We start from the raw sequence: 15,100 nt of genomic DNA, 5'->3' as shown, positions 1-15,100 counted from the left end.
TCACCAACTCCTGAAGTTTATTCAAACTCATGTCCATTGAGTTGGTGATGCCACCCAACCATCTCATCCCCTGTCGTCCCCTTCTCCTCCCACCTTCAATCTTTCCCAGCATCAGGGTCTTTTCAAATGAGTCAGTCCTTCGCATCAGGTTGCCAAAGTATTGGAGTTTCAGCTTCAGCATCAGTCCTTCCAATGAATATTCAAGACTGATTTCCTTTAGGATGGACTGATTGGATCTCCTTGCTGTCCACCAAGAGTCTTCTCCAACACCACAGTTCAAAAGCATACTTCACTTTAAGTCTTTGTAATTTGTGTTCCCTTTCTTTTGTTGTTCAGTTGCTAAGTTGCATCTGACTTCGACCCCATGGACTGCAGCATGCCAGGCTTCCCTGTCCTTCACCAACTCTTGGAGTTTGCTCAAATCTCTCAGGTCCAAACTAATGACTGGCACAATATAGTTCTCAAATACCTGAAGAAGCTATTTCTCCTAAACTTCTGGACAGATGCCACTAGTATGTGAACCTGTGAAAGTCACATAATAATTTCCAAGTGAAAAGGAGCAAGGTATAAAAACCCAGCTTTGAGCCCTTGTAAAACTGTTTTCGAGACTAAAAGACAAGGTCTCCTATTTTATAAACTAGTTATTCTAATATAAAATTAAGATTCTTCCTGATCAATATGTTTTTAGAAGCCTATAATTTTCAAATTTAAAACCAGAGATTTTCAAAAATGGTACCTCACTTAAAAAAGTATACAATAACACTCCAAAACATTGCAGATTGCCTTTAAAAATGAAGTGCGTGCGTGCTCAGTCGTATCTGACTCTTTGTGACCTCATGGACTGTAGCCCACCAGGCTCCTCTGTTCATGGGATTCTCCAGGCAAGAATACTGGAATGGGTTGCCATTTCCTCCTCCAGTGGATCTTCCCAACCCAGGGATCAAATCCGCATCTCCTGCACTGGCAGGTGGATTCTTTACCACAGAGCCACCCAGGAAGCCTCCATAAAAAAAAGGAAACTGCACTTAAAAATCCCCATTTCTTTTGACAACTAGCTTGATACTGAAGTGAGGATCAGTTGACTGTCTGGTTTTTCCTCTTACCTAAAAGAAAGTATCAATTATTTTTTATTTCTTCCATGTTCTTTCATATTGCTGATTTTTTAAATGCTTTCTGAACATTTCTCTTGAATTTCACTTGATAAGATACTGGCTACTCAGATTCTGGGATTTTATTTCTTGAAAATTTAAAAGAACTAAAAAATAATAATAAAATTTTAAGAATTAGAATGCCATGTATGGTATAGTATGAGAAGCACAGAGCCAGTTTTAAAGCAGATGAGGTCCAGTCCTGGATGCTTGCCCAAAATTACCTAAGTCATTGTGTGATCCTGAGCAAATCATTTTTGAGTCCCTTGGATTTGTTTTCACATCTGTTAATAAGGTGAAAGAATTTGTTGATTTTCTAAGGACACTTCCAGTCTCGTATGAGATGAATTTTTTATAACAATTGCAGGACAAGGATTAAATGCTGGGCTTTGTGGGCAAGGCCTGGATGAGGGTCATTTATAAATGATCAGATCACCCCTGAATAAATTTTTCTAACCAAGTCTTGTCTTTAAGAAAGGAACAAAAATACCGACCATACAAAGATGTTGTGGTCTTAAATGAGATAATGTGCAGAAAGACCCTGATGCTAAGAAAGACTGAAGGCAAAAGGAGAAGGGTGTGGTAGAGGGTGAGATGTGTTAGCATCTGACACAATGGGCATGAATTTGAGCAAACTCTGGGAGAAGCCTGGACAGAGGAGCCTGGTGTGCTGCAGTCCATGGGATCACAAAGGGTAGGACATGACTTAGTGACTGAACAACAACATATAAAGTACTTAGCAGAATATTTGGCAAACTTAACTGCTTAATAAATAGATTAACTATTATCTCACTTGTGGATTTCCAAGACAATAAAGCTTCTTGTTCTAAGTTTCTTCATCTGTAAAATTGTGTAGTAAGATCAGACGAGAATTTTGTTCAAAGAAGTAAGATGGCATATTCATAATACATGGCTAAAAATTTTAGGTTGGAGAAAGAAATTAAACCACCAACTAGTAAACATTGCCTTTCTATCTTCCTGGCTACACCTTCGTGCCCTACTTTTGTTCTTACAGAGGGTGTGACAGAACCTATACTAGTTTTTGACCTGCCAGAAATGCAGGACACCCCAGTTCGATTCCTGGGTCAGGAAGATCTGCTGGAGAAGGGATAGGCTACCACTCCAGTATTCATGGACTTCCCTTGTGGCTCAGCTGGTAAAGAATCTGCCTGTAATGCAGGAGACCTGGCTTGGGAAGATTCCCTGGAGAAGGGAAAGGCTACTCACTCCAGTATTTTGGCCTGGAGAATTCCATGGACAACACGACTGAGCCACTTTCATTTTCAAGAATTCACAGATTCACGAAGTTGACTGAGATTGCACAGCCACAAGGTCTGGGACTCTCACTCCTCTGTTCTGTACTTTCCCTCTGGATTTTTTCTAACCTGAGGGCAGCACTTTATTCACTTTATTTTCATTTAGATATATTATGTTAACTTCAGTTCCTAGTTCCAGTTAAAAATATTAGGAATCTGATTCTGTCATAAAACACTGAGAGTTGTGCAGTATTGGGGGATTCCTCATGGTTTTTATTTTCTTCTTTTATGTTTAAATGATTTCCCACAAAGAGCATGCACTGTGTGGCAAGCCAAAAGAAGGCAAAACAAAAAAACACCTAAAAACTAAATAAACCTAGCTAGTCTATTGGTAATTTTAATAAACATATCTTTTTTATAACTCCATGATAAAAATAGCGATTTGGAGGGAACCAACTACTGAATTCTTTCATTAAAGGTCTCTCTACAAATTTGAAAGATTAGAAGCAAGGGAAGTTTCCACACAGGATTAAGAGATTCATACTTTAGTGGTTGGATGAAATAGCATGAAGCGATATAGCAGTATTTAGCATTTTCCACGTGATTCCCACTTCAACCTAGAACAAATGACAATTTCTCAGAGCTTCACTTTGCTTACCAGTAAAGTGACGGGGTACACCTACCTCCTATCTCATCAGCCTGTTCCAAGGACTGCATGCAAAAATGCACACAAAAGGCTTAACGAAGTGCCTGATAACGTTGTCCTTGTTTAGTCGCTCAACTGTGTCCGATTCTTTTGCGACCCCATGGACAGGCTCCTTTCTGTCCATAGGATTTCCCAGACAAGAATACTGGAGTGAGTTGCCATTTCCTCCTCCAGGGGATCTTCCCAACCCAGGGAGGGAACCAGAGTCTCCTGTGTCTCCTGCACCGCAGGTGGATTCTTTACCGCTGAGCCACAGGGGAAGAAGTACCTCACAGAGGCTCAAAAAATTACTAAAACCATCTCATCAAAAATTTGTGTGAAGTGCCTCAAAAAAACCCCAAATAAACAAAAACAAAAAAACACCAAAGGACTGATGACAAGCCACGAACTTGGTTTTTCTACCCAGTCAAGGCTGCTCGGGAAACCATCAACCGGCAGGCACCCAGGAGGCATTCCCCGCCCAGGAACGCCAGGTCCCTCGGTGGGCCGACGGTCGTGCAGGCCCAAGGTCGCTTTCAAACGGAGGCAACGCCGGGGTTGGTCCAGCCCAGCGACTGTTACCATGGCAACCGCCAGAGGCTACCCACTGCGGGAGCCACCTCTTCTGGCTAAACCGAAAAGTCCTCACAGCAGAGGCCAACTGAACGGCACCGAAGTGTACCCGTCCCCCTCCCGGGACCGCAAGCTCCAGGAAAAAGGCCACAGCCTCCCCGCCGCTGGCCGCACAGAGCCCCCTTTCAGGCGCTTCCGGCAGCCGCCGCTCTTTAACCCCGGAAGTGGGCGGGAGAGGAAGCAGCTGGTGATGCTGGAACAAACATGGCCGCCCCGGCGCCCGTCGGCCCCTCGGGCTCCCGCAGTCCTCGGCTAGCTGCCGGCCTCCGGCTGTTCCCGCTGTTGGGGCTGCTGCAGCTGCTGGCCGAGCCCGGCCTGGGCCGCGTCCACCACCTGGCGCTCAAGGTAAGGCCGACCAGGGCCGGGCAAGACCAGGGCGGGGGACAGAGGCCGAGGCCGCTCCCTGATGCTGAGGGGCAACTTTTGGCCCAGGGGAAGCGGGGGTGGGGCTGTTTTCTCTGAGCGATTGGGTTCCCGCCCCTATTCCCAGTCGCGGCTTCCCTCCCAGAGGGGTCTGTTGGGAACTGTGGGAATGACGGGAGTCCTTGGTCGGTCTGGAAAGGGCAGGAAGATCCGAGCTAAGAGAGGGAAGGGGCTGAACTGCGGAGTAACCCCGAAGGACTCAGGAGGCCGTGCTTGCAGTCCTGTTGGCTTCCCTGTCTTCCTTGCCGAGACCAACTTTATCTTCCTCCTTCTTTTCATCTCCAACTTCCTTTCGTCCCCCGACTTCGCTCGTCCGCCGTCTCCTCTCGTCCGTCCCCCTAGTGCCTGGCGGTTGGAAGGTGCGCGGAACCTTTGCCTCAGTTTCCTGGGTGGGCTTGGCGGTCTCTGGCCTGAGCAAAGCGAGCATCTCCAGGAGGAATTTCAAATCTCGCTTGAAATCCGTTACCGGAAATTTAAGCCCAGCAATGAAAGTATGTTTTTGATTAGAGGCCCTTTTTATCCCTCGCTTCTGTCATTGTCTGTCTAGGGAAGAAATTTACGATAGGCCTAGAATGAACCCTTTGTATCCTGCTTTTTAACTCAAAACATGCCTCCAGGCGATTTAGCTGGTTAATATATGAGACCAGGAAAAATAAATCGTTGTGACCCAAAACTTTGTACATTATTTTCATGCTGTAAGGTATTCTTAGCAGAGTGAGGTTTGAGCAGTGAGAAAGTTTGTCTTATTAAAACCCAGTACATTAAGAAAGCAATGTATTTTGTGACTGTAGAGTTTAAAGAATACAGAATGTGGATTAAAAAAAACCTGACTAGACCCATACTGGGTAATCAGTTATTTGTAAATAAAAAGTATCCGGATTAAAATGGTTGTCAATTGCAGGGAGAGAGGTGAGTCTTGGCTCTTTTTGAGAATATGCTGAACCATATTGAATCTCTTCCTAGAAAATGCAGGTAGAAATGTAGGCAAAACTTCCTTGGAATTTATAGGGATTTGTAATCCTGCCAAAGCTTATCCATAGGCCTTAGTCCCCAGGGCTGTGACTTCAAGTGACAGACTCCTAAAATTCTTTCACTTTATAGTTTAGAATCTTGAGTCTTAGGTGAAGTTATGTAACTGAGTTTTTGTAGCTTATAAATTAGAGACAAGGGACCTCCCTGGTGGTCCAATGGCTAAGACTCTGAGCTCCCAATGCAGGGGGCCCGGGTTCCATCCCTGGTCAGGGAGCTAGGTCCCACATGCCACAGCTAAAAAAGATCCTGTGTGCCACAAGTAAAGGTCCTATGCAGTCAAAGAAGTAAATAAACATTAAAAAAATATTATTTAAAATATTAAAAAAAAAATTAGAGACAAAACTAATACTGAACCATGGACACACTGAACCATGTCTCTTGGCTTTGGGCATGTCTAGAATTAAAATGTCAGATGGCCAGCATTATTAGGTAAATATTGACAATGTTGATACAGAAGAAAAAGTATACTACCCTCAGTGGGAGAAGCAACCTGAGTTGGTGTAATTCTGGTGATTGGTCTCTCCATATTGTGCTACATTGCTTAATGGTTTTCATCTTTGTTTTCTCAACTACTTGGTGCCCATTCCATAATCAATACTGTACTTGTTTCTCTTCTCTTAAACAGTCTGACATTTTGCCCAAGAAAGCGGAGTCACCTGAAGGAAGCCTGTCAGAGGAGCAATGTTAGATTGTCTTATTTTGCTTGAGATTGAGAAATAGAATTTCAACCATACACCAAAATAGACAGAATAGTATAGTGAATTCCCATGTAGCTGTAACCAAAACCATTAACCAGTGGCTAATTCTGCCCTATCCCCACACACATCCCTTCTCATTTGCATTCTTTATTTTTTAACTAGAAAACAAATCTTTTTTTCTGTTTACTGTGTTTAATTTACTTGTGTGGCTGCCTCTGGTCTTAGTTGAAGCAACTAGGGTCTCAGTTCCCCAAACAGGATCGAACCGACATCCCCTGCACTGCAAGGCAGAGTTTCAACCATCAGGTCACCAGAGAAGTCCCCCTTTCATTCTTTATTCAGTTTTCTCATTCCATGTTACATTTTCCATTATTCTTCTAGCCTCCTCAAATTCCTTGTCTTTTGTTTTTTAGATTCCTTAACTTTTGGAAACTCTTGAGGCATAGTTTATATACATTAAAGTTCCTACATTGTGAATGTACAATTCAGTGATTGTTGGTAAATTTACTGAGTTATGCAACTATCACCACAATCCAGCCACAGAACATTTCCATCACCCATGCGAGATCCTTTTTGTTGGTTTACAATTAATTCCAAGTCTGACCTCCAGCCCCAGACAACCACTAATCTACTTTCTGTCTCTATAGATTTGCCCTTTCTGGATGTTTCATATAAACAGAATCACACAGTATATGGTCCTTTTTGTCTGGTTTCTTTTACTTATGTTATTGAGGTTCATCCATGTTGTACTGTGTATTAGTAATTCATTTCTTTTAATGGCCAAATACTTTTTCATTGTCTGAATATATCAGCTTTCAGTTCAGTTCAGTTGCTCAGTCGTGTACGACTCTTTGCAACCCCATGAACCGCAGCACACCAGGCCTCCCTGTCCATCACCAACTCCCTGAGTCCACCCAAACCCATGTCCATCAAGTCAGTGATGCCATCCAGCCATCTCATCCTCTCTTGTCCCTTTCTCCTCCTGCCCTCAATCTTTCCCAGCATCAGGGTCTTTTCCAATGAGTCAGCTCTTCGCATCAGGTGGACAAAGTATTGGAGTTTCAGCTTCAACATCAGTCCTTCCAGTGAACACCCAGGACTGATCTCCTTTAGGATGGACTGGTTGGATCTCCTTGCAGTCCAAGGGACTCGCAAGAGTCTTCTCCAGCACCACAGTTCAAAAGCATCAATTCTTCGGCGCTCAGCTTTCTTTATGGTCCAACTCTCACATCCATACATGACCACTGGAAAAACCATAGCCTTGACTAGACGGACCTTTGTTGGCAAAGTAATGTCTCTGCTTTTTAATATGCTGTCTAGGTTGGTCATGACTTTCCTTCCAAGGAGTAAGCGTCTTTTAATTTCATGGCTGCAGTCACCATTTGCAGTGATTTTTGAGCCCAGAAAAATAAAGTCAGCCACTGTTTCCACTGTTGCCCCATCTGTCTGCCATGAAGTGATGGGACCGGATTCCATGATCTTAGTTTTCTGAACGTTGAGCTTTAAGCCAACTTTTTCACTCTCCCCTTTCACTTTCATCAAGAGGCCCTTTAGTTCTTCTTCACTTTCTGCCATAATGGTGGTGTCATCTGCATATCTGTGGTTATTGATATTTCTCCCGGCAATCTTGATTCCAGCTTGTGCTTCCTCCAGCCCAGCGTTTCTCATGATGTACTTTGCATATAAGTTAAATAAGCACAGTGACAATATGCAGCCTTGTCGTATTCCTTTTCCTATTTGGCACCAGTCTGTTGTTCCATGTCCAATTCTAACTGTTGCTTCCTGACCTGCATATAGGTTTCTCAAGAGGCAGGTCAGGTGGTCTGGTATTCCACCTCTTTCAGAATTTTCCACAGTTTATTGTGATCCACACAAAGGTTTTGGCATAGTCAATAAAGCAGAAATAGATGTTTTTCTGTTACTCTCTTGCTTTTTCGATAATCCATTGGATGTTGGCAATTTGATCTCTGGTTCCTCTGCCTTTTCTAAAACCAGCTTGAACATCTGGAAATTCACGGTTCACGTACTGCTAAAGCCTGGCTTGGAGAATTTTGAGCATTACTTTACTAACGTGTGAGACGAGTGCAGTTGTGCGATAGTTTGAGCATTCTTTGGCATTGCCTTTCTTTGGGATTGGAATGAAAACTGACCTTTTCCAGTCCTGTGGCCACTGCCGAGTTTTCCAAATTTGCTGGCATATTGAGTGCAGCACTTTCACAGTGTCATGCTTCAGGATTTGAAATAGCTTAACCGGAATTCCATCACCTCCACTAGCTTTGTTTGTAGTGATGCTTCCTAAGGCCCACTTGACTTCACATTCCAGGGTGTCTGGTTCTAGGTGAGTGATCACACCATCGTGGTTGTCTGTCAGCCATTTATGAGTGACATTTGGACGTTTTGGTTTCCATTTTTGGCTGTTGTGAGTAATATTGCTGCAAACATTCACATGCAAGTCTTTGGGAAACATATGTTTTCATTTTGGGGGGTGATAGCTAGGAGTGGAGTAGAATTGTTGGGTCATATGGTAGATAGCTTCCTGAGTGGCTCAGATGGTAAAGAATCCACCTGCCAGTGCAGGAGACACAGAGACATGGATTGGATCCCTGGGTTGGAAAGATCCCATGGAGTAAGAAACGGCAACCTGCTCCAGTATTCTTTGGGCTTCCCTGGTGGCTCAAAAGGTAAAGAATTTGCCTGCAGTGTGGGAGATCTGAGTTCGATCCTTGAGTTGGGAAGATCCCCTGGAGAAGGGAGTGGCTACCCACTCCAGTATTCTTGCCTGGAAAATCCCATGGACAGAGGAGCTTGGCATGCTACAATCCATGGGGTCACAAAAGAGTCAGACATGACTGAGCGACTAACATTTTCACTTTTTTTTTTTCATGGTATATCTATATTTAACTTTTTAAGAAACTGCCAAAGTACTTTCTAAAGCAACTGTACCATTTTGCAGTCCTACCGGCAATTTGTGAGGGTTCTGCTTTCTACATGTTGTGCCAATATTTGTCCTCATATTATTTTCGAGTGAATCAAAGTCATCATATTGTTTGATCTTTAAAATCCATAAATGTTTCAGTATATGTTTCAGTATGTACCAATAAGAAATAGGGACTCTTAAAAACGTAACTGGAGTATCAGATGACACCCTTATGGCTGAAAGCGAAGAGGAACTAAAGAGCCTCTTGATGAAGGTGAAAGAGGAGAGTGAAAAACCTGGCTTAAAACTCAACATTCAAAAACTAAGATCATGGCACCCGGTCCCATCACTTCATGGCAAATAGTTGTGGAAAAAATGGAAACAGTGACAGATTTTTTCTTGGGCTCCAAAATCACTGCAGATGGTGACTGCAGCCATGAAATTAAAAGACACTTGCTCCTTGGAAGAAAAGCTATGACCAATCTAGACAACATATAAAAAGCAGAAACATTACTTGGCCAACAAAGGTCCATCTAGTCAAAGCTATGGTTTTTTCAGTAGTCATGTATGGATGTGAGAGTTGGACCATAAAAAAGGCTGAGCACCGAAGAATTGATGCTTTTGAACTGTGGTGTTTCAGAAGACTATTGAGAGTTCCTTGGACTGCAAGGAGATCAAACCAGTCAATCCTAAGGAAATCAGTCCTGAATATTCATTGGAGGGACTGAAGCTGAGGCTGAAGCTCCAATACTTTGGCCACCTGATGAGAAAAACTGACTTACTGGAGAAGATGCTGATACTAGGAAAGACTGAAGGCAGAAGGAGAAGGGGATGACAGAGGATGAGATGGTTGGATGGCATCACCAACTCAATGGACACAAGTTTGAGCAAGCTCTTGGAGATGATGAAGGCAGGGAAGCCTGGTGTCCTGCAGTCCATGGGATCGCAAAGAATCAGACATGGCTGAGTGACTGAACAACAATGTCATTTTAACAGACAAAAAGATAATGTTTAATATCATGAAATACCAAATCAGGTTCAAATTTCCATTGGTCATAAATGGATTTAAACTTTTTAAAAATCAGAATCTAAATAGTGTCCTCACATTATGATTGGTTAATATGCCTCTTAAGTCTGTCTTGATCTAGGGAGGGAGGGGTCTCACTCCTTCCAGCTCCCCTGTACTGGATTTTGCTGATTATTTCCTCGTAGTGTAGTTTAGTATGTTTCATCTGTGCTCCCGTCCTGTGTGGCCTAGATTTGCTGGATTATGTGTGTTTGTGTGTTTAAGAAAAACTAGAAATCGAGACTTTCAAGTGAAACTAGCTAGCTCAAACTCAAATTTAAAAACAAGAACAAAACACTGTGCTGGCCACATGTAGCCCCTTTGTGGGCCAGTAGAGTCAGCGGACCGCCAGGTGAGGAGCTGTTTAAAATAAAGTGGCCAGGTAGGTGACCATCAGCTAGCTCAGTTAACTGTTACTCTGTTTTCTAAAATTCAGTTTGTGAGAAAAACTACATTGACATATCATTACTGCACTTGCCTTACATTTGAAAGCAGTCTAAAATGTGAAGTTATTGAGGGACATAAACCATTTCTTTTATGTTCCAATATTTAGTGAAAAGTTTAAAACAACTTTCTAAAATAAGGGGGAAAAGGAGAAAAATACAGTAGTTGTCTATAAGGGTTATGGGAATTTGGGGTTTTTTTTTTGAGTTTTGTCTCCAGATCTGCCGTCTCTTCGGAGCTCTGGACAAGTGTATCCAGTTTCCTAACCCCCATTTCCACTTAAGTGGCTCATAATCATCTCTGTATTTTAGAAACATCCTCAACCTTCACCCCTAATCTGTATGTACTCTTTCTCCAGTTTTTCTTTTCTTAGTAACTGGGACCACCAGCTGCTTATTTTCTTAAGTCAGAAATCTTTTATTGTTATCTTCTCATCACCAAGTTTCATAGATTTGTGTTCTAAATACAAAGCTGTCATCGCCACTGTGACTGTTAGGGCTAGATCGTCCTTGGACCAGGGAGGTCTCCTCATACCTGTTTTCCTAGCATTATCTTAGTTCCTATTTTGTTTTGTAGCCTTATCTTCCTAAAAGCCAAAACCAATCATGACACTGCCCTTTTAAGCCCATTGGCGGCACCCTGTTCCCCTTAGGGGGAACTCTCAGTCCTTCGACTGACTGCCAGTCTTTTTCCGTGTGCCAGCCTCCTCTCTGCTGTCATTGCCCTGCCTTTCTTTAGTTTCTTAGTTCATGCATGTGCAGTTTGGTGAATTTTTTTAATGTCTGTACCCAGGTAACCAGCACCCAGGTCAAGAAGCAGAACTTTACTAATACCCCAGAAGCCCCCTTGGTTTTCTCTCCCGGTCACTAAAAGTCTAGAAATACCCAGCACACATCAAAACAGGAGAAGGAGCAAGGTCTTGTCCTGCTCAGTTTTGTACCGTGAGGCCACATGACTCTGTAGTGGGGATCAGGCAGATTGCTGGGGCAGAATGGGAAACACAGATAAGAGACTCATCCTAGTGAAAACTTGATGTGCAATAGAGGGGGCACCGTAGGGCAGTGAAACTTAGGACAGATCGTTCTGAAGTGGTCTTAGGACAACTCGCTGGCTCTCCATGGGAGGAGGGGGTGGGAATAGATGCTTTCCTACAAACAAAATATATTCCAGGTGAATTAAAGACTAAATGTGAAAACAGAACTCTAAAACTTTTAGAATAACATATCATGAATATTTTTGGGCTTCCCTGATAGCTTAGTTGGTAAAGAATCCACCTGCAGTGCAGGAGACCCCGGTTCGATTCCTGGGTCGGGAAGATCCACTGGAGAAGGGATAGGCTACCCACCCCAGTATTCTTGGGCTTCCCTTGTGGCTCAGCTGGTAAAGAATCTGCCTGCAGTGCGGGAGACCTGGGTTTGATCCCTGGGTTGGGAAGATCCCCTGGAGAAGGGAAAGGCTACCCACTCTGGTATTCTGGCCTGGAGAATTCCACGGACTATACATGGGTTGCAAAGAGGCGGACACAACTGAGCGACTTTCACTATCACAGATATTTTAGACTTTGGCATAGAGAAGGACGTTTTTTAAAAGACATTTAAAATTGTTATCAGGAATAAAAACTGATTTTTAAAAAATTTTCTTGAAATATAGTTGATTTACAGTGTTGTGGTAACCTCGGCTGAACAGCAGAGTGACTCAGTTACACATAGATATTTTCTTTTCCGTATTCTTTATCATTATGGTTTATCGCAGGATATTGACTACAGTTCCCTGTGTTATACAGTAGGTGCTTGTTGTTTATCCATCCTACGCTATATAATAGTTTGCATCTATTAATTCCAAACTTTCAGTACTTCCCTCTCCCATCCCCGATAGATTTTTTTGAAGACGAAAACTGTTAGGAATAAGGATCAATAGATTTTCTTCAAAATATAAAAAGACTTGTATAACAACAGATACCACAGTTAAAAAAAAAAAAGACCAGGAAAAGATACTTGCAGCATCAAAGTCAAAATTAGTATCCAGAATATATAAAGAACTTAAGAAGAATCATCCAAAAGGAAAATGGACATATGATGTTTATTTATTTTGTTTTCTAAATTTTACTTTTTAGGCCACACTGCTTGCCATGTGGGATCTTACTTTCCCAACCAGGGTTGGAACCTGTGCCCCTGCATTGGAAGTGCAGAGTCTTAACCACTGGATTGCTGGGGAAGTCCGACATATGTTTTAAAAAAGCATTTTACAAAAGAAAAACTTAAATGGCTAATAAACCTAGATGAGGTGCTGAAACTCATGAAGTACCAGGAAATGCAAATTGAATCAACATCAGCATTCATTTTCCTCCAAACTGGGAAAAATGAAATGTCTAATGACATCAAGGTTCAGTAAGGATGTAAGGAAACTTTCTTATACTTTGGGAATTCATTTGGCAATTTCTAGTAAAATTGAAAATGTGCACACCCTGTGTCTTAGGATTTTCCATCTAGATGTATATACCCTTAATCCTCACCCAGATAATGCATAAAGTATGTACAAGGGAGGCTTCCCTGCTGGTTCAGTGGTTGAGAATCCACCTTGCAATACAAGGGACAGCAGTTGGATCCCTGATCGGGGAAAGTCCCACATGCCGTGGAGCAGCTGAGCCTGTGCATCACAGCTACTGAGTCTGCATTCTAGAGCTCGAGAGCCTCAACTGCTGAGCCTGCTTGCTGCAGCTCCTGAAGCCTGCATGCACTAGAGCCTGTGTGCAGCAGTGAAGACCCAGCACAGCCAAAGCATAAAATAAATAAATACATCTTTAAAATAGCACAGAGTTTAAAGAAAAGAAAATATGTACAAGGAATTCTCGTAACAGTGTTGTCATAGCAAATGATTGGAAATTACCTGGATGTCCAGGAATGATTGGAATTTACCTGAATGCCCAGGTGATGCTTTGGGGAAATAGATGTACCATGATGTACAAGCGATGGAACACAAGCATATAAAGTGAGGAACCAGAGCATATTCAATGTGTCAACACAGATAGGGCCTCAAAGAATGCAGTGTTGTCTGAAAAATGCAGGTTGCCAGATGTACACATACATTGTAACACAGTTTATCCAAATTTTAAAAACATCACGATACTGTATTGATGTTTATGGTTATGGATATGTCATCATCTTGGGAAGGGATAGTCGAGGGGAATAGGATTTATTCTCTTCCTCTTCGTGCTCCTTGCCTTCCGTTCTGATGGCTCTGAAGTAGCTTCGATGTAGGTACGTTGTAATTGTGAGCAGTGGGTAGATGGATATTTGTTGTTACTCCTTTTACTTTTCTACAGCAAAGGGGATTTTGAGCCTCCTGGGGGAAAGGGCTCTCTTGTCTCGCTGACCATTGATTGCCCTTGGGGAGATTTCTGGCTTCCCTGTGGTGGAAGGAGAGGTTTCCCTATTCCTGGACAGTAAGGACTGGCTGTTGGGAGACTTTTTTTTTTTTGAGAGTGAGTCTTTTATCACTTCTTGGACCTTAGTCACTAGTGGCATTTTGTAAATACTCGGTTATTTACATTTGAATTAAATCAAAATTGAATGAGTGATTAGTGTGTTTGACCTTCTTGGTTCCTATTAATCTGAAATTCTGTGTCTCCTATTTGTATAGTGAAATACAGTTTATGGAGTCCCTTCCTTACATATCTTATTTGTTATGGTAACATGATTGCTTAAAAGGGAGTGTTGGAAATTAGGTTAGATGAGGGTCCTGCAATTAATATATTGCTGGCAAATAATAATTGTTGAAAATAACTATTTTTTAGTAATTATAAATTAGTACATGGTCTTTGTTAGGAATTTAGAAAATACAGATTCCTGACAAAGACCATGTAGTAATTTATTTCCCATGTTAGCAAGGTAATGCTCAAAATCTTCAAGCTAGGCTTTGGTAGTTCATGAACCGAGAAATTCCAGATGTACAGGCTGGATTTAGAAAAGACAGAGGAACCAGAGATCAAATTGCCAGTGTTCTTTGGATCATAGAGAAAGCAAGGGAATTCCAAAAAAAATCTGCTTCATTAACTATGCTAAAGCCTTTGTGTGGATCACAGTAAACTGGAAAACTCTTCCAGAGATAGGAACACCAGACCACCTTACCTGTGTCCTGAGAAACCTGTAGGCGGGACAAGAAGCAGGACAAGAAGGAACAGAACCTTACATAGAACAACTGACTGGTTCAAAATTGGGAAAGGAGTATGTCAAGGCTGTGTATTGTCACTCTGCTTATTTAACCTCTATACAGAGCATACCATGCAAAATACTGGACTGGATGCCTCTCAAGCTGAAATCAAGATTGCCGGGAGAAATATCAACAACCTCAGATATGCAGATAATACCACTCTAATGGCAGAAAGCAAAGAGGAACTAAAGAGCCTCTTGATGAGGGTGAAAGAGAGTGAAAAAGCTGGCTTAAAACTCAACCTTCAGTAAACTAAGCTTATGGCTTCTGGTCACATCACTTCATGGCAAGCAGATGGGGAAAAGTGGAAACAGTGACAGATTTTATTTTCTTGGGCTCCAAAATCACTGTGGACGGTGACTGCAGCCGTGAAATTAAAAGACATTTGCTCCTTGGAAGAAAAGCTATGACAAACCTAGACAGTGTGTTAAAAAGCAGAGACATCGCTTTGCCAACAAAGGTCTGTACAGTCAGAGCTGTGATTTTTCCTGTAGTTGTGCATGGATGTGAGAGACCATGAGGAAGGCAGAGCAGCAAAGAACTGATGCTTTTGAATTGTGGTCCCTTGGACAGCAAGGAGATCAAATCA

General features: G+C 42.3%; 1 protein-coding gene across 4 annotated transcripts in view; it reads left to right on the top strand.

The window, feature by feature from the left end:
* The first annotated feature begins 3,898 nt into the window (after positions 1–3,898).
* The window catches only part of GPR107 (G protein-coupled receptor 107), a 56,580-nt gene continuing 45,378 nt past the window's right edge, over positions 3,899–15,100 (top strand). For 3 of the 4 annotated variants that reach the window (XM_081594797.1, XM_081594796.1, XM_081594799.1), the window contains exon 1: positions 3,899–4,067. In XM_081594797.1, coding sequence (XP_081450923.1) covers positions 3,927–4,067 — 141 coding nt within the window. In that variant the 5' untranslated portion in view covers positions 3,899–3,926. Of the gene's footprint in view, positions 4,068–12,423; positions 12,698–15,100 lie in introns of those variants that run through there. The other variant, XM_081594798.1, reaches the window with a different exon arrangement.

Source organism: Giraffa tippelskirchi, chromosome 4 (assembly GCF_054371585.1).
Source record: "Giraffa tippelskirchi isolate mGirTip1 chromosome 4, T2T-mGirTip1v1.2.pri, whole genome shotgun sequence".
NCBI lineage: Eukaryota > Metazoa > Chordata > Mammalia > Artiodactyla > Giraffidae > Giraffa > Giraffa tippelskirchi.
The sequence above is the reverse complement of the archived record's forward strand: the minus strand, read 5'-3'. Positions and strand labels throughout refer to the sequence as shown.